The sequence below is a fragment of the Cavia porcellus genome, unplaced genomic scaffold (assembly GCF_034190915.1).
Source record: "Cavia porcellus strain 051 isolate PalLab524CR breed Dunkin Hartley unplaced genomic scaffold, mCavPor4.1 scaffold_12, whole genome shotgun sequence".
In the NCBI taxonomy this organism is placed as follows: domain Eukaryota; kingdom Metazoa; phylum Chordata; class Mammalia; order Rodentia; family Caviidae; genus Cavia; species Cavia porcellus.
The window spans coordinates 23,457,388-23,478,639 of NW_026947495.1; the positions used below are offsets into that span (position 1 = coordinate 23,457,388).

The following is a 21,252-nucleotide window of genomic DNA, read 5'->3' on the forward strand; positions in this document are numbered from 1 at the left end:
CTAGAGAGGAGGCTGCCACAGCTTCAGTTTCTAAGAGTTTCTGTGAACCTGATAGTCACATTGACAATAAAGCAGAGAAGGCAGGAAAAGGGCCCAAAAAGATCTTGAAAGAAGTAGATTTGTTTAACCCACTGAACATGCGCTCAGCTCCTAGCCACCCACCTCCTTTATGCCTCTTCAGAGCTCACCCATGCTGTGCTCTGACTTGCTTGAGTCAGTAGTGCAAACTTCCCACTGTGATCCACCATTCTCCTCCATCAATTTTCTACAAGAGGTTATGGTATTTAATAACCTGAGAAAAGTTTGGACCACTCTTGAAACTTGATGGCAAAATAAATGTACAAGTGCCCTGTGGGAGAGAAGATGGGGAGGGGCTGGCATTTCCCATATGCAGCTGCATCCTTAGCTGAGCAGACTTAGAAGAATCACTTTAGGAGCAGCATGGATGTGGATAGCAGATGAAGTAGGGCTGTTGTTTAATGTCCAAAATTCTTTTTTGTTTCTTGAGTGCACAACAATTTCACAATTTTATTTATTTAATAAAGGGTATTGGTCTTTTTCTTTTTCAGTATTAGGGACTGAATTCAGGGATACATCTCCAACCCTTTTATTACTATTTTTAAAAAAAAAAATTAGACAGGATTTTGCTAAGTTGCTAAGTTGCCTAAGCTGGGGTTAAACTTGTGGTCTTCCTGCTACAACTTCCCAGAGCGATGAGATTCCAGGTATTATCGGTCTTAATGGAAACACATCCATCTCAATAACTAGCACAACACTTGGATGTGTTAGACTGATTCAGTAAGACCAGGATAAAAAAATGTTAACAGTCAAGATCTTGGAATCATATCTGGTTCTTCCATGCCTGGCTATGAGGTCTTGGGCCAGTTATCTAACTTCTCAGCACTTAAGTTTTCTCATCTGTAAAATGGGGAGAACAACCAGTCCCTGAGAAGCAGGACTATACACCGAGTTCTGATGGTCATGTCACGGGCTCCACTGACCATGATGTTACGACCACCTCGGTGTCTGTGTTGCCTTAAGAATCTTCCTTCTTCTTTCTCAGGGAAGAGAGTGCTTCAGAACATCAAGGACTGCTCCAATTGGGAGAATTTCAGACAGAAACATAAAAATGAAAGAAAGCAAAAAGACTCTGGGAAGAAAAGAAGAAGAGGCATGAGAATAAAAAACAGAGGATAGGTCTGCAGAAGCCAGTACCATTCACAGACAAAGCAAAGAAACTTCCCTAAATGTCTTCCAATCTTGCTAGAAGCCAGGTCCTCGGCAGTCATTGTGCAGAAGCTCTGAACAACATCTTAGAGGGCCTGATTTTGATAATATGGCAGACTCTCTATTTTGTATTGAAATCTGGGTGCAAGGGTATAACATGTAGGCTTGAAAACTTTTTCAGAGTTCTCATTCTGGGAATGACAAAACTATTCCCTCACCAATATTTTTGGGAACTACTGTGTGGGATTTTTCTGGTTTCTATATGTCCAAAATAAACTAAGTTTCATAAACTTAATGTATTCAAATGGTAGAAAAATGATTTCCAAACATTCTGATCCGGGTTCCTATTTTCATGTAATCTGCTTTTCTTCAATGTTGGAGGACTTTAAAGTTGCTATTTCAACATACTTGGCTTATATCAATGTGCAAAGATGTTAGTACAAAACATAAAGGAATCTTCCGTTGTGTGAGTCCACTGTGCACATGGGAGTCACTCTAGTTGGAGTGATTATCTAAAACTCCAGAAAGAAATTCCTAGCATATAACTAGGCACTGGCCTACCTTCACTGGAATCATGGCTCCTCTTGTCCATCATGGTATGATACTTTTGCTCTATACTATGTTGCCCTCCAGTTTATAGTCAAATTTTGTTTTACGAGCCTGTAGTATTACTCAGTGAAGGTCAATATAATCCTGAGCAAATGGTTACCTCCTTCTTAGCTTTCCCTCCCACTCTCCACCTCTATGTCCTAATTCTACCAGAGGAGGATTCTTTGCTAGTTTCCTCAAATGCTGACTGTACCTTGGAGGAGGGACCTACCCTTTTTCTGAGGTTCTTCCCATCATGCCATGTGTAGGAGGAGCCACTGGAGTACTCACTGCAGGTGCTAGAAAGAGACAGTTCACTGCTGCTGCAGCTGTTTCGAGGACAGAGATGACCAGGAAGAACAAGTCCCAGCCCAGGGCATCTCAAGGCAGGGGTTCCTGATTTTGCATTCAGTTGCGATTCCTGAAAAAGCAAGACAGCTATGAGCAAGGGATTGGCTTAGGGAAAAATGAATACCAACCAAACCTCACAGTGAGTGGTTGGAATCAGAGATTCTAGAGCCAGACAGACTACAGGCTCAAATCTTGAATCTGAATCTTACTGTGTGAACACAAGGAAATTAACTCTTATGGATGCATTTTTATTTTAAAAGAGAGTAATGACAATATTGTATATCTTATAAAGGACATGGTAAGGATTATATGAAGTTCTATATGTGAAGCTTACAGCCCCAGGTCAGACCTAAAGCACATGCTGAATCACCACCAGCAACCTTCATTATTAGGCTGATGAACCACTATAATGGTTTCTCATTTTTATGCAGCTATAATGGTGAGAAATTCAGATTAATACTAAAACAGGACTAGAGGGCTGGGGTGCAGCTTAATGATAGGCCACTTGCCTAGGATTTGTGTAACCCTGTATTCAATCCACAGGAGATGCAAATAAAGCAAAACACCATAAAATGACTTGAATGCTACCAATGGAAAACAGAGCAGTGTCTTTATTTATAAGGCCCAAGAGCACGAACACTAGACTGATTGCCTAGCAGTCAAGATCAGGCTACCTACTGCCACTAAATATGTGATCTTAAACAAAGAAAACATTAATTTCTTAATGCTTTCATTTGTAGACTGGAGCAGCTCTACTGGATTACTCCTGTAGTTCCCTCAGGCCCTGGTGATTTCATTCTAAGTCATCAAATGCCCATGCTTATCTGTGCCATGTTATGAGAAGTCATGCACAGTAGACAATAAACTTAAGTGTCATGAGCCTTTGCTGTAAAAGATAACTGAACTTTTCCCATGCAGTTGGTTGCCCAAATGGCAAAAATCCAACATGTAACAGAGCTATATCCCAAGCAGTAGATCCTGGCTATTAGAATTCCAATGGGTCTGCATAAGGCAAGGGTAACAAATAAGTTGTAAACATCCATGCACATCTTGACAGCCACATTATAAGCCCCTCATGTAACAGATGAAGCTCCACAAACTGAGCAGGCTAAATTAATTTAACATCCAACCACTGAGAATAGAATCTATTACCATCTAATTCTAGCCTCCTATCTATATAAAGTTTTATCTCAGAAACTCTTTGATGGGGATCCATCTGTCTTTATGTCACTGGCAAGAGAGCAAAGCCCTTTTCTTATACAATTTATTGACTCTCTATGAGTGCCTTTGGTACCTGAGTACTTATCACTGCTTTTCAAATGCAATTCCAACTGATGGTGAGTAAACATTGGCTTGGAGAGGAAGGTAATGAAGATATGGGGTACCTATATAAGTACAAAGAGCACATTTAATTTGCTCTCTAATCAATATCCATACTGCTTGATAATGTTAGATTTCATCTGGTTTACTATCAATACTTTATTTTTGCTCTATAACAATTTCTTTAAGTGATGTAAAAAATGCCAACAATTTTTACTGCGCTATTTCTCCTCTTAAAATTTGGCTCTAAATATCACTGAAAAAAGAAACATGTCTTAAAATCCAGCTTTCAGCCATCTGTATTGATTTATGCCCTTGTTTATTATCAGGTATTATTTAGGGTATTCATATTCATATCATAACAGATGCCTAGAGCCAAAGGCTGTATCTTGCAGGAACCTTGCATTTAAGCCTTGCTATCACACACATCTAGAATGTGCCCTGAAGAAACTCTGAGAAACACTATCTAATCCTCACTTCTACCTGTATATTTTCCAGTGTCTTCCATTTCTTCGTATTTTGTTTGAATAATCAAGTTTATGGTTGTTATCTAGGGCTGCTTCTGTTCTATTAGATGTGCTGACTATCCAGAGAGAAATTATGTATGTGCCCTGTCAGGTAACCCAGAACTAAATGCCTCAGGTATTTTTTCATCCTCTGCTCAGCTTTTAGCAACAGTGTACATTCTGCCTTCTCCTATGGAACTGAAGTTTGTATATTATCCCCTCTGGCTTGCCCACCTATTCCTCCCCAGGATACTGATGAAGTTATGCTTACCTTTAAGACCAAACTCAATTCCTAGGTCTCTTTTAATGCATAACCATCCTTGCCCAATCATTTATGTGTGTTCCCTTGTAGAAAGGGTGGATTAAGGAGATAGTAAACTAAGACTCAGAAGACAGGTTGGAGCACAAGGAACTTCTGGCTCCTCCTCAGCCTTGAACTTGAGAAGATGTGATGGAGTATCCTTCTGGGAGGTGGGGAAAGCCTGTCAACAGCATGTGAGACAGGTGTGGAATAGTGAATAGAATCATGTCCCCAAAGACACGTTTTTTACACTTTAATGTGTACATGATCACTCAGAGATTTTGTTAAAATTCAGGTGCTGTATTTCTCAGTAATTTTGAGGAAGAAATCAAGCCGCAATTAGGATTGTTAACTAGTGCTTATGTGTTTTGATGCTCCTAGTCCATGGCCATCCTTGGAGCAGCAAGCTACTAGGATAGATTATCCTAGTAGGTTAAGTAAGATAGGTTATCGTGTGGATTCCGTGGCAGCACACTATGCCTTCCCTTAGTCTGACCTGACCAGTGCTGGGCAAGAGGAGGGGACAGCCAAGCCTATCATGGGCCAGCGAGCTGAGAAAAGGTGAGGTGCTTAGTTACTAAATAACTCCTCCCAAAGAAGAGGAAGAGGCTACTTTTCCCATATGAAATTCTCACACCTTGGACTGAATTTAATTAATAAAGGTCTGAATTTAATTAATAAAGGACCCAGAAAGAACCTCCGACATATCACTGGCATGTGTGAGCTTTGTTTCCCAACAGTTTCTGTCATCAGCATGATTATAAGGTAGGACTGTCTACTCTGGTGAATAATTGTTCTGTGGTTGAGGCTTAAGGTCCAAGAGCATGAAGTTTAAATCCTGCCTGTTCCCTTGTTAGATCTTTGTAGGAAAAAACACTTAATGCCTCTGTATTTGAGTTTAATTCTTTGTAAATGAAGATAAAGAAAGCACCTATTACATAACATAATTGAGATTACGGAAACACCTCTGGCATATGCTTAGGAACTGCTAGGTATTGGAATTATTACACCCCCCACCACATGTGTCTTGGCTTTTCAATTAAACAATAATTTAATAGTCTCTCTAAAGGACCTACTTAAGTTTCTTAAAGTTCTCTCATTATCTAGTACCTTGAACATAAGGAGCAAAAGGGTTGTAGTGGACTATCACAAGAAATGGGTGTACTTTGTTACTGGTGTATGGGGACAGTTCTAGAGAAACTCACTTGGAGATGTTTTTCAGTTATCAGCTCCAATTTTTCCATGTTTTGCTATAGTTATGGCTTGGCGACACATATTAAAAGAGAGTAGCAAAGGGATAAAGCAACACAGATCTTATCATCCCCATGTTAGCAGGTACTGTGCAACACATTTCAGTTGCCACCTCTTCCTCACCACAACTCTCTGGAATAGAAAAAAACACCTTTATCCTCATTTTCTAAAAGGAAAGTTGGAGGCATTGAGGACATGCTGTCTTGCCTGAGTCATTCATCTGATACAACATCCCAGTGCAAGACCAAAGACCCAATCATTTTACAATAACGCCAGTTCAGGCCCCTGACAGCCAGGAGAACTCCCAGAAATAGACAAAACACCAAAGTCCTAATGAATACAGCTGTCAGTAGCAAAAGGTAATGATTATTATTAAAATTCTCCTATGTCAAAAAGTGCATATTGGCTTCCATTGCAACATTATCTTAATTATGTTGGTCTAACTGGCAAAATCCATCCTTATTGTCCTATACAAAGCATCTTTTCTTGATGTATATTTTAGATTCCTACCCTGAATAACTGATATGCCTTAACATTTGTTCTGTGAGAAATGCAAAATGAAACTTACAATTTTAGTTTAAAAAACACAAAGATACAAGTAGAGAATGAAGTTAAGAGTTTCTTCAATAAAAATTGCACACTTAAAAGATTTCTGACCTCAAGGTCACATTATACATTAGATACCATTAGGTGTCTATGTATGTTTTTCTGCTTGCTTGCTTCCTTCCTTTCCTTTCTTTCTTTCTTTCATTCATTCATTCATTCAATTTTCTTTCATTTCTTTGTTATTAGGAATCAAACTCAAGACCTTACACTTGCCAGGCAGGTGCTGTATTGCTGAGCTATATCCCTGGTCCTCTATGAATGTTTTAAGTGACAGTACTCCACTGAAATGTAATTCCAATTAACTTGAGAATATTTATCTTTAATACAGACTAGCCAATCTAAAACTGACAAAATTACATAGTAAAATAAGAAAGCAGTTATCTACAAATGTTCACATCATTTTCTTTATGTATTTATACGGCTGTGGTGGTTTTTCTAATTACTCATTTTACGTCAATGAGAGTTAAAAGCCATGCTGGTTAGAGTTTTGCCAAATAAGCACAAAGCTAACCCCAGCTAAAGAAAAAAATGCAGAGCCCATGAATTTTTAAAAGTTCATACATAATATATCATAAAAGTAGGATGAATAATACGGGACATGGGCTTTAATAAAAAGCTCCTTGACCATTTCTCAGAGACTTTGAGATGTAATCAATACCCAAAAAGGTATCTTGGGGACAAAGCCAAGATTTATGACATTTTTGCCGAGAGTGACGCTTTCTGCATACTATATCAGCTGGGAGATATCATATTGAATTTCAGAGAACACAAGAAAGGAACGTATTTTTATCCATCTGACAAAGTTTCAAGGATGTGCTTTATGGTTCACTTATGATATCATATTTGATGGGAGGAAAATAACAACCTAAACATGTACTCTGAAGGCGATGGGGAAACTCAAGTGAAGCTTCACATCCTCTCGTGATTGCATCAGACCTTGGCTTCCTCCCATGTCTGGAAGCAAGTCTCCAGATAAAAGGTCGAAGATATGTGAATGAAGAAGAGACAGGGAGGAGCAATCCTTGGTTTCAAAAATCTTACTCTGAACAGCTACATCTTTAAAGAATTGCCATTTCCAGATTAGATAATATATGTCCTAATTCAAACAAGTTTCTACTTTATCAATGTTCCTTAAATATGTACATAGGCAAATTAAATTTTATAAACAGTAATGACACTTCTGTAATCTGTCAGTCTGCCTTAGAAAATAAGTAGTAGGAAAAAATAAGCAGTGGACAGACAATTAAGTAGTAAGAAATAGGTGACTAGCTCAATATACTTTTTGACTAGTGTGAAAATTAACCTTTGATATTCACATTTAAAAAAACCTAGTTATCAAATGAACCTTATGATGTTCAACAGTGGTTAAAACCTTGGCAAATAACTATACAAGTGACTTTATTTCTAAAGAACACTGATCGTATAATCTTCCCTTGCATACATTTTAACTCAAAGTCATTAGTGTCATCTGTTATGAACAATTAATGCGAATAGAAAATAATTGCATCAGGGATCTAGGGGCTTGGAAAATTTTGTGCATTAATATTTACGTGCGATCCGATTATATACCGAATTCTTTGTTTCGGCTTTTCTGGGAAGTCCTGCTAACCCAGGAACATTTCACTATATTAATCTTTATCCTAATTACTAAGGTGTTACTGAGGACATTGTGTTTAATCTGTTTAATTACAATACAATAAAATTAGTGATTCATGTGTAACATTTCTGCTAGGCTACTTGGCTATTGACATTTGTAAAATAGCATTTGTATCTGGGTTTATCTTGGTTACAAGATTTGTGACTTCAGACACTAAAAATATAATCAATAATGTGATACAGCTAAGCATGTCTCTCTCACCTCTGAAAAGTTTTTCGTACTTCTTTTCTATCTTGATCCAACATTCCTTCCCAGGGATGTTGGACCAAGAAACACTTTAGATTTGCCACCACTAAGTAATGTTAAGATCATTTTAGAACATAGGTTGGCTCACCGGTTACTGTGTCCAAGCAGATCATGTAGAAGCAAAGAAGTCACACTAAAGTCACTTGAGTCACATTGCTTTTGTTCGCTATTGGACTCCTTTAAGGCTGAAGTTGTATGAAAGCCCTACATTCTTGGTTAACTGGTCACTCAGCAAACATTTACTCCACACCTACTGAATCATGAGTACTATAGCGGGACTGTAAGCCATCGTTCCACAGGAGTAAAGGTATTTTTTTCTATTTTAGATGGACTAGTACCAGTTCTCTTTCGTATCAACAGAACTTCAAAAATCACTGTTTGTTTCACCTCAGGTCTTTATTACTGCTTCTCTCAAGCTTTGTGTTTTTGTAAGGATTTTTATAAAAATAGAATAATCTTAAAGTGGCTGCACATTGCTGTATAAATTCACATTTCACCAACAGATCTGATATCTCAATAGGTTTAATTTTTCTGGACAACTCTTATAATCCTGATCTCAAGGTCTTTGTAGAATCTGAGTTTCCTGGTGTAAAGATAGACTTTATCTCATTGTTTAATCCAGGTCTGGTTGCTAGTGTGAATTATAGCTGGTAAGCATTCGACTAATGCTTCTTGCAGTCTATAAAGAAAAAGACACCTTTGAATTTTTCTCACCAGTGTATAGGTTTTAAAGAGGGAGAAAGTACCACAGGAATTATGATATTTAAGACCTAAGAATACATTTATCAATATGCAAATAGTAGTAGTTATGGGAAATGACATTCAACAAAAGAAATGATTTTGAGTGGTATGTCATGTGATCTGGGGGAAGAGTCTTTTATAGATTAGATATCTGACTTCTTATTCAGTTCACGATTATACTTCACTATTTCTTTTCAGTATATGATGTCACCCTTTCACTTGCTGCATGAATACGTGCATGTAAAAACCTACCCTTCCTAACAGTGATGCTATGCTTCACTGGTTTTTATCAAACTGGTCAGTTCCCTCCCTAGAAATAAGAAAGGTCATGCCAGACATGGTGGCACATGACCCATAGTCCTAGCTACTTAGGAGGCTGAGATGGGAGGATTTCAACTTTGAGGCAGTATGAACAACTCAGCAAGAATCAGGTTCAGAATAAAATAAAAAGGGCTGGCAATGTAGCTCAGCATTACTGAGTTCAGTCCTCTGTACCATGGAGGAAATAAAACAAAATAACAGAAAAAATCTGTAAAGAAGATAGGGGAGGTGGCATAGAAAGTAGATTTTTTTTTGTCTTTTTCATTTTTGTCGGTACCGGGGATCGAACTCACGACTGCCTGCTTGCAAGGCAGGTGCTTATGCCGCTGAGCTAAATCCCCAGCCCTGAAAGTAGATATTTTTCCTTTACATAGTTTCTCTTAAATAACTACAAGCTCATAAATGCTTCACTCTTATAGGAACTTTTCTAAAAAGCTTATAGTTTCACACATGCATATAAAATATAATACATTCTCACAAAAGACATAGTATTTATATGAGATCTCCTTTCTAACTGGTATTATGATATTTTCTATGTTTAAGTCTGATGTCAGTGGAAAGTAGGTATAATTCCTAAATTCATGTAAAGTCATAGAGTAAACAATAATCCTAGGATCCCTTAAAATATGTACACCTGCTTAGAGGGCAGATTCTCAATTGCTTGTCCTGATAGGTTATGTTTCCTCCTCATCCTGGCTCTTTATCTAAAATGCACCATTACTGAATTATTCCTCTTGTGGCTCTATTTTCCTGTGGATGTTCAGCTCTAACAGAACTCAGACCAGTCCTTAGATTTTTGCATTATCCTTGTGCCAATGTGCCTAGGTATCACCGAACCTTACCGTCTTCCTTTTGGGTGTGCAGATGGACTTCATTTCCTGGTCTCCTTTGTAGTTGCACGGGGCTGGGGGGGGGGTAGTGGACATGTGATTGGTTGTAGCCTATAGAGTGTGAGCAAAAGCAATGCCTGCCTTCTACACCTGACCAGGGACATATTCCCTATGTACCTGTATGCTCTTTTCCTCTTATTGGCTCCATGCAGTCAACTCAGCACAGCAAACTGGAAAGCCAAATGTCAGAGATGGAGCCAACCAGGGGAAGAGAATTTGAATTCTTGAATCACCAACTGAAATACAGTCACTCTGGAAATATCACTTTAGGATTTTACATGAGGAAGGAATCAATTGCATGGGATTTATCCATGATTCAACGGGGGTGTCGGATACAGATAACGCAACCTGGAAGATAGTGCTTTCTTCTGATACAAGCACTCTGCACAAATTTACACATGTATATGTAAGGCTTTCAGTAGACCCACATGACTTGTTGCCCTCGGGATATAAGTTTCATAGAGATGAGGCTGACTTTGTCACTATATGTAAGACCAAGTGTACTGAGGTTTCCTAAAGAATCAATCAATCTCTATCATAAACCTTCGCAAGTACACACCCTTATACCATTATAAAAAACTTTGAAGATCTGGCAATATCAGAGTAGCAAGTCTCAAGCCATACACTGGGTCAGTCTTAGCTGGGAGTTAACATGTCCTTATCAGACAGTTCTATGTTCTTTGCACAGTTTGGTATCTGTAAAATCAGTCAGACACTTGTCCCCATCCAAAGATTGTGCCAAGGATAGGCTCTCATTTATCTGGTGACACAAAGGTGAAGTGGCCCCATCTGAATGGCAGTGACTGATTTTATGACTCTTCTGTTAATGATGGTGGCAGGCGCTGGAAACTAAAGAACTCTTGAGCTTTTTGGAATCAGCTGTAGGATGTGAGTTTTCCATTATATTTCTCTCTTTACCAAGCTAAAGTTCCTCAGATGCTCAGTGAAGGCTTGTTGCATTTAATGGAATTCTGCTTTGGTTTTGATTCAGTACTGTGATGATGTCTTAACTTTTAAGACAATAGTTACTAAGGCCATGAAGACATTGAGGCCTGGTTTTTGGTGCAAGGTGAGGTGAAGATGCAAATCTTCAACTAAGGAGTCAGGGGACCATGGGAAACAGTAAGACAAAATAAATAGGGTGGTAAGAAACTTTTATGTTTTCTGATATACTTCTCTAGTTCAGAAATGAATGCGAGAATTTTTGCATTTCAGAAATTCTCAGGTCAGTTTTAGGGAAAAAACAAAAAAGGACAGAAAATGATTATTTAACTAACCCTTTCTCTTCATTCAAAATTCCTGATGTTGATGTAGACAGATAATTATTTATGCAATTATTCTCTAACTATGAAAAGCCAAATACAGTATACTTTGGTTCACAAATTTAATTATTTCCATGAGTATGGTTGCAAACCAAATTGCACAAGAACCAAATCACTTTCAATGGTTAGGTTCAAAGTTGAATATATGAGGAAATTTGATTTAGTGCTTATCCAATTTGGTATGCCTCCAAAATTGTGAAAAGAATTAACTTCATGAACTGAAGTGCCACTGTATCTGTACCAAAGAAAATTAAGAATAAACATGGTTAATGGACTTCACCAGCATGGCACCTTAGGTTCAGCAAAAGCGGACAGAAGTGAATGAATAGTTTTAATATATCCTCATTCTAACTCTTTGATGTACTTAGACTTGATGCATAGTGAAATAATCCCCAAATTTACCTAAGATGTGTTTTATATTCATCAGAATTGCATTTTTTCCCTTGTGGGAAAAAAAAAAAAAACAGTTGAAGAAGATGGCTTCTAGGCTCAATAATGCTTAACTTGCTGTTACATTGACAAGGTGAGAAAGTCTCTTATTGTCATTTGATCTGGTGCTAACCTTCTTCACCTATCACCTTTTCCTGAGTTCTCTTTTCAGTGAGATCTGTTCATTAGAAAGTATTCTTCTACTCTCACAAGTTGCAAGGTAGGAAAACATAGGGGCATTTCTTGGAATCTGCCTTCTTGGACTATTACCTTCATTCAACACTTGACCAAGGCTGGGCCCAGTGCTTCATTCCCGTTAATTCTGCAACCAGAGAGTAAAACTAGGAGGGTTCTTCTGACATCCCCTGAGCATCTAACTTCTTAGGCATTCCTGAGATTTTCTTTCTCAACATCCTGTTAATAGGGGCAGAAATATCTGTGGCAGATTTAATGTGTGTATAAGAGAAGTGTCTTAAATACATTTTTGGATCACACATGGCCAGGTAAATAAGCTTTGTTTTTTATGTTGGAAGATAAGACAATTTTCATATGCCTGTGTAAGAATGGCTAAAAGTTCAAGGAAATTTCCCTAAATATCTCAGTCCGATAAATATCATTTCTCTGTATGGAAACTTTAGTCATCAAATTGTCTTAACAAGTTTTGTCTTACTCACACATTAGGCTCACATTTTTGCCACACTCAGAAAAGTGATTTTTCATCAGTTCTTCAAAATTCCATCAAGAGTGATTGTGGTAGATTCCCTAGGTTCACATTTCATAAGTTTCATTCTAATCCATTAAGAATTTATTATAAAACTGAATATTACATAACTGCACATTATATAACTGAGTATTAGATGGTCATTTCTTAGATTCACAAAAATTTGAGCCCAGAACAAAATCTTTTTGGATAAAAGCTGATGTTTAATTAATCAAGCTACTATTTCCATTTTGGGATACAAAAATAAAACACAGTATCTGCATCCAGTCATCCTGCTGACGGGATGCAAAGAGTATGTGTTTCAAATGTTCTTCTAGAAGAACTTCCAAGAATAGATCCATCATTTGATTTCACCTTAGAGTCTCAAAATTTTATAACTAATATTAAAGCCATCTACAATAATTCTTCCTGAAATTATTTTCCCTGGAAACTTTTTAGCTTGACCTGCATATCAATCTTTAGGAGCCTTGAATGTATTCTGTTTCACTCTGGATGGTGCCTTGGCAAATGACATGGTTCTGTATCTTCTTTTCTACTTTTCTAAGATCCAAGGTTATAACATGCTTTTGAAAACAGTTATTCCATAGCTATATCCAAACTTATTCAAGGGTCCCTGCTACCATGACAACCTAATTATCTAGTAGTTGCCTTAGAAGTATTTGGTTTTTGTAACTAGGAAGTTTATTTGAGGTCAAATAAACTAGAAAGTTTATTTGAGGAAAGTAGACTGATGACTAGAGCATCTCAAACCTATCATATATGCTGCAATTCCATTAACAGTCCCCAGAGGACTCACGAGGAGAGGACTGGTGTGAAGATGCACACAATACATGAACATAGCAGACTTCCCCTTGTGAGCTTCCATGCTAGTACAAAAACAAAGCATTTATGAAGCATTTACTGTGTACAAAATCCTGCCTATGAAACACGAGAGATTCAAGGAAGCCCATTAGTGGAGTTCATGAGTTAATAGAAGCCTACGTTCACACAAGAAGGTAAAACACAAGAACTCTTAAGGCAGAACATGTAAGGAATGGTACAGTAATAGTGAAGGGAGGCTTCTGTGTTAATTATATAGCAAAATACATTTTCAAATTCTGAACAGTAACTGCATGTGACAGGGACTGTGGCCTCATTAAAAGGACTCCCAAATATCTAGGTTTAAAGTCATTTCACAAAACAGAAAAAAAAAAAAAGATCAGAAGCAGTTCAGATATAGTGTACTAGCACAGTGGAAAAGAGTGAGAAACAGGATATAGAGGTAGGGCTTCCACAGCAGGTCAGTCAGGCCTGTTTGGAGGTGCAAAGCCACCTTGCAAGAATGACTCAGGCTGCTTGCTAGTCCTCCTCGCTGTCTCTGAAGCTTCCCTTTTGTCTTTTCTAAGAATCTGATCTTAAGAGAGGAAGTGATTCAGCACAGCCTGAGCCTACTCTGGGATCTAAGAGATACCGAAGTGCCTGGAAATTTCCATTTTTATCACTAATTACTTGAACAGGTACTTTAATAAGTGTTTCCCAATTGCTACTGCTGTTTTGTGAAATTATCTTCACTGCTTTTTACATCTTTAATCAGGTTTCAGTTTTTTTTTTTTTTTTAATAACCCAGCCGTACTGAAGCTTTTTGCTTTTTTCCATGTGGGAGAACAAATTTTCCTTCTGATTTCACTGAACTACAGCTATTAGATGGGAAAAAAATAAAACAAAACAAAATTCTAAGTTGACATTATTTTTTAGACATGATTGAAAATTACACCGAGGCTCGCTGGAATTCAATGTATCATTTATTAAGAAGAAGAGCATTATCTCCTCCTCTGTGAGGGAAGGAAACATTGTGCAAAGTCCCGTCCCTAAGCTTGGCTCATAAATCTTTACGTTACTATGTGGGATAAGCTGTGATCTAAGTTTTTAGGTATTAAAAACTCAAGATGACAGAAGCTGGGGAAGGTATCTAAATACCGCCTCACGGATGTATGTATACCAGGAAGTGGAAAAGTCAGAATTTTCTCCCAGCTCTGCCTCCTTAGTACTCCAAACTCTTTATACCACACTCTGTAATTGATAGCTTCAGTGGTATCTTTCACAAGGCAAGGTATGGACAATGAGTCCAGAGAGGGCAAATATGGTCCCTGTAACTTTCTGCTTCTGGATAGTATGATCAGGCACTTTTAGTACAGTTTGCCACATAAGACAAAGGCCTTAGTGGATTTAATCTTAAGGAATCCACAACTAAGCTTTGGCTTAGTTAAGAGACATGCCGAACAAGAAATGGTTGTTCAGGTAAGGAAGCTATGTCTTTAGTCCATTTATACAAACTAACAGGTTATAACTATGGAAATTTAGTTCTGGAGAGTAGGAGGTCTAAGCGCTGGCAAATTCACTTTCTAGTAAGGGCTTGCTATCTGGTTCTCAGAAGGCACTTTCTCTTTGTATCCTTAAGGAAGAAGGGACAAGGCAGCTATTGGAAGCTTCTTTTATAAGGGTGCTAATTCCACTCATGAGAACTCCATCCTCATGACATAATCACCTCCCCAGTGCCATCCTCAAGGGGGGCATAACTTCAACATAAATTATGGAAGTATATAAATATTCAGACCATAGCAGGACACACACACAAACGAAAAGTTCTGCGGGTCAGAGCCTAGGCAAAGATCCAGAGATGAGAGACTGTTAGTGACATTTTCCTGCAAAATGTTCAGCAGTACTACCGACGAGGATTTAAGGAGGCAAAACGTGAAATAAACATCTTAGTCAGCAGGAAGTGAGGTCAAGTCATGAGTGGGCAAGGATAAGTAGCATACCTGGGATTTGAATCCATCATTATCTAAAGTATATGCTTTGCCCTGTAGTCCTTTATCCATGCTACATTTTCTCCCAATGCTGACTCTGGCTATCAGCCTTCATCATCCTCTTCTATATACTGACATAGTAGGTTTACGAGAGACTATAGAAGGAGCACTGGGAAGGAAATGTGGACACATTGATACTCAAGCATGCTTTTTGGCACGCTTACTCCTAGAAGAGTGACAGGGGTTCCCATCCAGGGTCCTCAATTATGCTGCATGCTAGAACCATGCAAAGAACTAACAGCTCTGAAGATCTGCTATGCTGAAGACTCTTTGTGATTTCTTCTAGGCTCCCAAAGGATTCCATGTGCTACCTTGAAGCCACACTAGGTGGAATGGGAAGAGGCTTTCTGAGACCAGCTAGTATTAGGTACAGTTTTTGTGTGTCACTGCACAATGGGGTAGCTACAGATAATGAATTTTGAATGTTTTCTTAAAAAAGCAATGATAAACATTTGAGGAGACAGATAATGCTTTATCCTGAGTTGAAATTATACAATGCAATTTCAATGAATGACTCAAAGCATCACAATACCTTGCAAATATGCACAATTTTAATGTCAATAAAAATGTAGTCAATCATAAAAGATAAAAGATGAGGAGAAAAACCATATCCAGGCTCTTCTCTGTTCTTGTGACTATAAAAAGGCGGCATTAAAATGAAAAGATTATCAGTTAACAATAGAAGATAATCCCCAAGGAAGGCAAAAATGCCTTGTCAGAGTTCTGGAGAATGAAAAAAAAACATTCATGTAGAATTATTTATAAGATGGGTGATTTCTTACATTATTAAAGGAAAGATTAGAACTGATGAAATTCAGAATTTGGACAATTACATAACCACTGGGAACTTCACAGGCTGCAACATCCCTTCTCATAGCACTTCACTGCAGGGGGCTGGAGAAAAGAAGGAATGGGGCTGATGAAAATGGCTTTTGTGATGAGCACTCCTCTGTGCATTACTGGCCCATGTCCTGCTTTTAACAGGACAAGTTGCTAAAGACCTATTCATCTTACGGCGTCTGTGCAGATATATGATGTAAATGCAGTTTCTGGCTGAATGTTCAATGAACTCACTGCTCACTTCCCTGGCTAGTTAAAACCGACTTACGCATTATCAAGGGTTTCAGGCTGATCACTTCAGTTTGCTTCATACCTTTATTACTGCAGATCCACATCACAGCTTCCCTGTAGTTTCACCCCCAAAGAAGTTTTTAAAATTCATTGATACTTTTCCCCATGGTAAGAAATGCCTCACAGTATTACAAACAAGTGGTTTAAATTTGTTATTTATGTAGCTTCCTAGTACCAATTTGAAATATAGGGCATAAAATTACTAGCCTACAATACTGTTCAATATTAACAGTGGGAAGGGTAATATGTAAAACAGACATTAAAGGATTAGCTGCAAAATACATTTCACTAGGCTAAATCATTTCTTGGCAAATGGAAGTTCTCAGCTATAACATAGGATTTGTCAAGTGAAGTCGATTTATTTTTATTTTTCTATTATTTGCTAAATATATTCTAAATTTAAATTTAATTCTGCATTTTTTCCCAAGCACATTAGGGGAAAATGTTGCAATAGTATCTGAGACAGAAATGATGCCAGGTTTTTAACTTGAAACCACTCTGGTTTCCACACTAAGTTGGTTCTAAAGCCTACGCCATGATATTCGGAAAAAGTACATGGACGTGACATTACAAACATCTGCATGCCAGATTAAGGAGTTACCACTGCTGCACGACATTCACTGAAAAGGCAAATCTTCCACAAGACAAAAAAGAACGTTTCCAACATTTTTGCTTCAGAAACGGAAGCATACAACGTTTTGTTCTCATTAAGCACGTTGGTAAACACTGAATCTGTGAACCACGCACAAAAAAAGAAGGTGAAAAAGGGAAATTCCTAATCTCCTACGGTGGAAATTTTAAAGTATTAAGCAGATATTTGATGCATAAATATAAATAACATAATCTCTCTATTTTCTTCTGAGACAGTTGCTAGTTACCATAATCCTAAAATTATTCCATCTTCACAAATCCCTAAAGAGCTATTAATTTTCACAAACTGCTTTTATGGAAACTTTTCTCAAAAATGCTCAGTAATCTTTCTCGGGGCTTGCCTTTCATTTTCTTTCATGGGCAGCATTTTCAACCTCAGAGAATACCAAAAGGAATTGGCTATAGAGCTATAAATAACTACTACAAAGAAATGAGCACTATAGAGAAAAGAAACTGATTTTAGACATCTTTGAGCAGCTATAAGAAACTGATATCCCAAGAAGTAATTATGATTGTAAATCAAGGATTTGTTTTGAATACTTGTCAGTAATTAGTTGGTTTTAAAGACAGTATTTTTTCACAGACTTTGGGTTAAAGACTATATAAATGTTTCTCCTCAGATGACCTATGTTAATAATTCCAGAGGCTATAAGACTAAAATCTTTTTTTAGCTATTTGATGTAAGTTGGTAAATATCTTTTCATAAACCCATTCCTACTGATGAAAAACTGATGAAGAAAGTTGCTCTCTAACTTGAATGTATAAAAATTTATCACTGTATAAAGTGTGAATCACTTATTTAAACAGTCATTGGTCACAGGAAAGTGCAGTGTGGTGTCAAATTCTTTGAAGTCCAGGTCTATAAATCATGGCCATGTGCACTGTATCACCAAAGCACCCTGATTAAGAGGAATCCAAGAGCTCCAAATGCTTCATTAGCTAACATATTTAAAAACAAAGAGAATAATACTGATAAAACTAGCTTTTAAACACTCAGGATCAATCCTGGGCTCAGCTTCACATTTATTATGTTCATGACTAAGAGGCAGGAGAGTTTAAACCCTGCCCTTGCACAGTGTCATAATTTTGGGTTTAAATCTTGGCTTTATGTGCTTAGGGCAAGTTATTTAACATTTTGAGCTTTTGTTTCTTTTAGGATGATAATAATAACATTAACTCACAAGGGCTTAAAAGATGATTTAATGCCAGATTTAAAAAATGTTGAATTTCTATGGTTAAGATGAGGATTCAGTTGGGTAAGGTACTTAGAGGCTATATTAGATGCTTGAAAAACAATAGCTATTTTCAGGACCAGGGACATAATTTGAAGGGCTCAGTCAGGAAGCCTTTTGTAAAAAAAGATGTTAATAGCTTCAAGATAGTAGCAGCAGAGAATCCAATCAAGGACATCATGGTCCGTAAGCCCCACAATTCACACACCCGTGAATCCTGAGCTAGTCATTACCTTATTTGGTTATCATTAGATTCTGGAAAATATTCCATAATCAATGAAAGATCTAGTTATGCTCCTTCACTGAATTTATTGGGCTAAGCACAGATTTTCAAATTTTAAAATAATTTTTTTACTAACAGAGTAGCATGTTTTATTGTTTTTTAAAAATCAGTTTACTCTCAATTAGTGACACAGGCAAATGTGTGCCTGCTACAACATACCAAAAGTAAAATCTTAAATAGTTCCCTAATATGAAAATCACCTCTGCCGAATAATCACTTCTTGGTGACAAATTCTAGAAAATGTGAAGTCAATCATAGTAGGGTTCCCAGCTGAGGCAGAACACAAACAGGGAGGGAAAGGGTCATAGCACTTCTGGGGAGGTCAGTTTGACCAATGCTGCGCCATAATTTACAAACTAGCTTGTTAGGATCAGCTTACTGTAAGCCCGGCCTGTTTCAAGGCAATGCTTTCCAGTTCCCACAGGTGTGGGCAGTGCTGTGGACAATGATCCTGCCTAGACAAGAAATATCCACCACTAAGGCCAGACACTGGTTTACCTTCCAAGATGCCCCAATGGATGCGAACAAGCCTAGTTTCTTGTATTCAATCTTCCCTCCATGCCCACCTGACACTCCTGCTCTACTCTTGAGTAGTTCCACCTGCCTTAACATTCCCTAGTTTTCCTTATCCTCAGGTTGCTTAGTGACACTTCTGCTGTTCCTACCCATAGCCTCTAACATGACAGAAGTTAAGAACAGCTTAGTAAAAACCTTTGGTGGATAATCAATGAATGCGTATAAAATGACAATAGAAGACTTGAGAGTTCAAACCCACATAACCTTTCCTGACCAACCCCTGAGAACTCAGTTTCCTGTGCTGCTGAAGGGTAAACATACCCTCCCAAAGTTACAAATAGGAGCATTATCTTCCTCCTCTCCACTTTCTGAACAGTAATGTCTAAGCACAGTTACTAAGTCTAACCACAGCTGTTATCATACAGCTATCACCAGATACTGATAGTACATATCTTACATTCTGAAAATCTTTTAACACTTTCTCTCATATTCATTGTACCCAGTACCCAAATGGACTGTGCCATGTGGAGCAATGTACCCTGTATGCTGTTGGCCAATTGAGTTATTATGAGAGATTTACACTGCTTTTCACATTTACTTCTTAACGCTGTCACTAGACTCTAGAATCATCTGAAGGAATTAGATAGTTTTCAATACAACCTGATTATTGACATTTATGTTGATTGATGTTGGCTCTTACAGAATTGGAATCTGCAGGTCAATTCCCTTATTAGATTCTTTCTCACTGCTGCCATAATCACTTTATCACATAGGCTGTTGCTATCAAATGCTGCTTTATCACTATGTAATGGGACAAGCAAAGTCAGTTTCTCTAGTATGTTACAAGAAATAAAAAGTTTTCTGGACTGTAAACCTCACTTTTCTCAAGTCTTAAGTTGCCTGATAATTACATTTATATAGAGGTTAATTTGAATGTATTTTCCTTTAAAATTATGTTGCATGGTAGAACCAATGTTGAATCCCAAGAGAATGTTCACAATACTCCTTGAAACACCACTCAATGTCTGTTCTCTATTAAGACATGGTCACAAATGACACCAAACATTACACATATTCTCAAAATGTTTTCTAAGGTTAATAATAAATCTGTATGGTAGGAATAATATACATAATTTTCTTTTTGTCTATGCTGATGTGTAATTTCTGTGAAAAAGATAATATACATTCTAAGGGGGTACTGAGACACTATGTGACATGCATGGAGCTAAGGGCATTTGTGAATTTTAGGAGAAAAATGCAATTCTTGTTTTACTAAACTTGAATTAAAATTAGCACATTGTTCAATTACACATGTGTATCAAACTACAGTGGTATAAATTTGTGACTGTTTGCAACATAAACCACAGTCATCTTGTCACAGTACAATAGAAAACATCTCAAAATATCATGCATATGTATCATTACTTAAAAAGTATAAGCTGAAAACATGTATTAGTATTAAATTATGTCATATCTGTCTCTTTAAGTTTATGAAATGAAGCACATGCATTACAACAGAATATGTTTTTCCAGTTGGTATGGTTTGTGTCTAGATGTCGCTCTAAAGCTTCATGTAGTCACAGGGGGAGGTTTTCCACAGTTTGTGACTGCTTCATGATCCAATGCTGGGATAATGGATGTGAGTGCTACACTCACCCTCTCTATGGTGGGTAGCCTGCATAATATAAGGGACAAAAAGAGTCTTTTCTCTTCACTCCTCCCATTTTGCTCTTGTTACTTTTTGCTGTTTTCCACTGTCCTAAACTGTTGCCCTCTGCCATGTGCCACCTTGTTTTGGAGCCAGCTGATTATGGACCGAAACCACCACAAACTGTGAGGTAAATAAATCTTTTCTTCCTTAATTTTTGGCCTCAGGTATTTTGTCTCAGCAATGGGACACTAGTGTTTGATGTTTTGGAAATAGTACTTCAACATACAGTCAGCTCTCTGTTTTGATGGGTCCTAAATACACTGATTCAACCAACCATGAATTAAAAATATTTGGGAAAAAATTCATTCTGTACTAAACACATGTAGCTTTTTTTTCCTTTTCATTATTCCCAAAACGCTGTTGTAGCTGTTTACATAGTGTTTACACTGAATTAGGTATTAGCAA

General features: G+C 37.5%; 1 protein-coding gene across 9 annotated transcripts in view; it reads right to left on the minus strand.

Annotated features, from left to right (window-relative positions):
- The window catches only part of Nckap5 (NCK associated protein 5), a 949,190-nt gene that overhangs the window by 112,676 nt on the left and 815,262 nt on the right, over window positions 1-21,252 (minus strand). For all 9 annotated transcript variants that reach the window (XM_063259587.1, XM_023561118.2, XM_063259589.1 and 6 more), the window contains one exon: window positions 2,048-2,236. In XM_063259587.1, coding sequence (XP_063115657.1) covers window positions 2,048-2,236 — 189 coding nt within the window. The remainder of the gene's footprint in view (window positions 1-2,047; window positions 2,237-21,252) is intronic.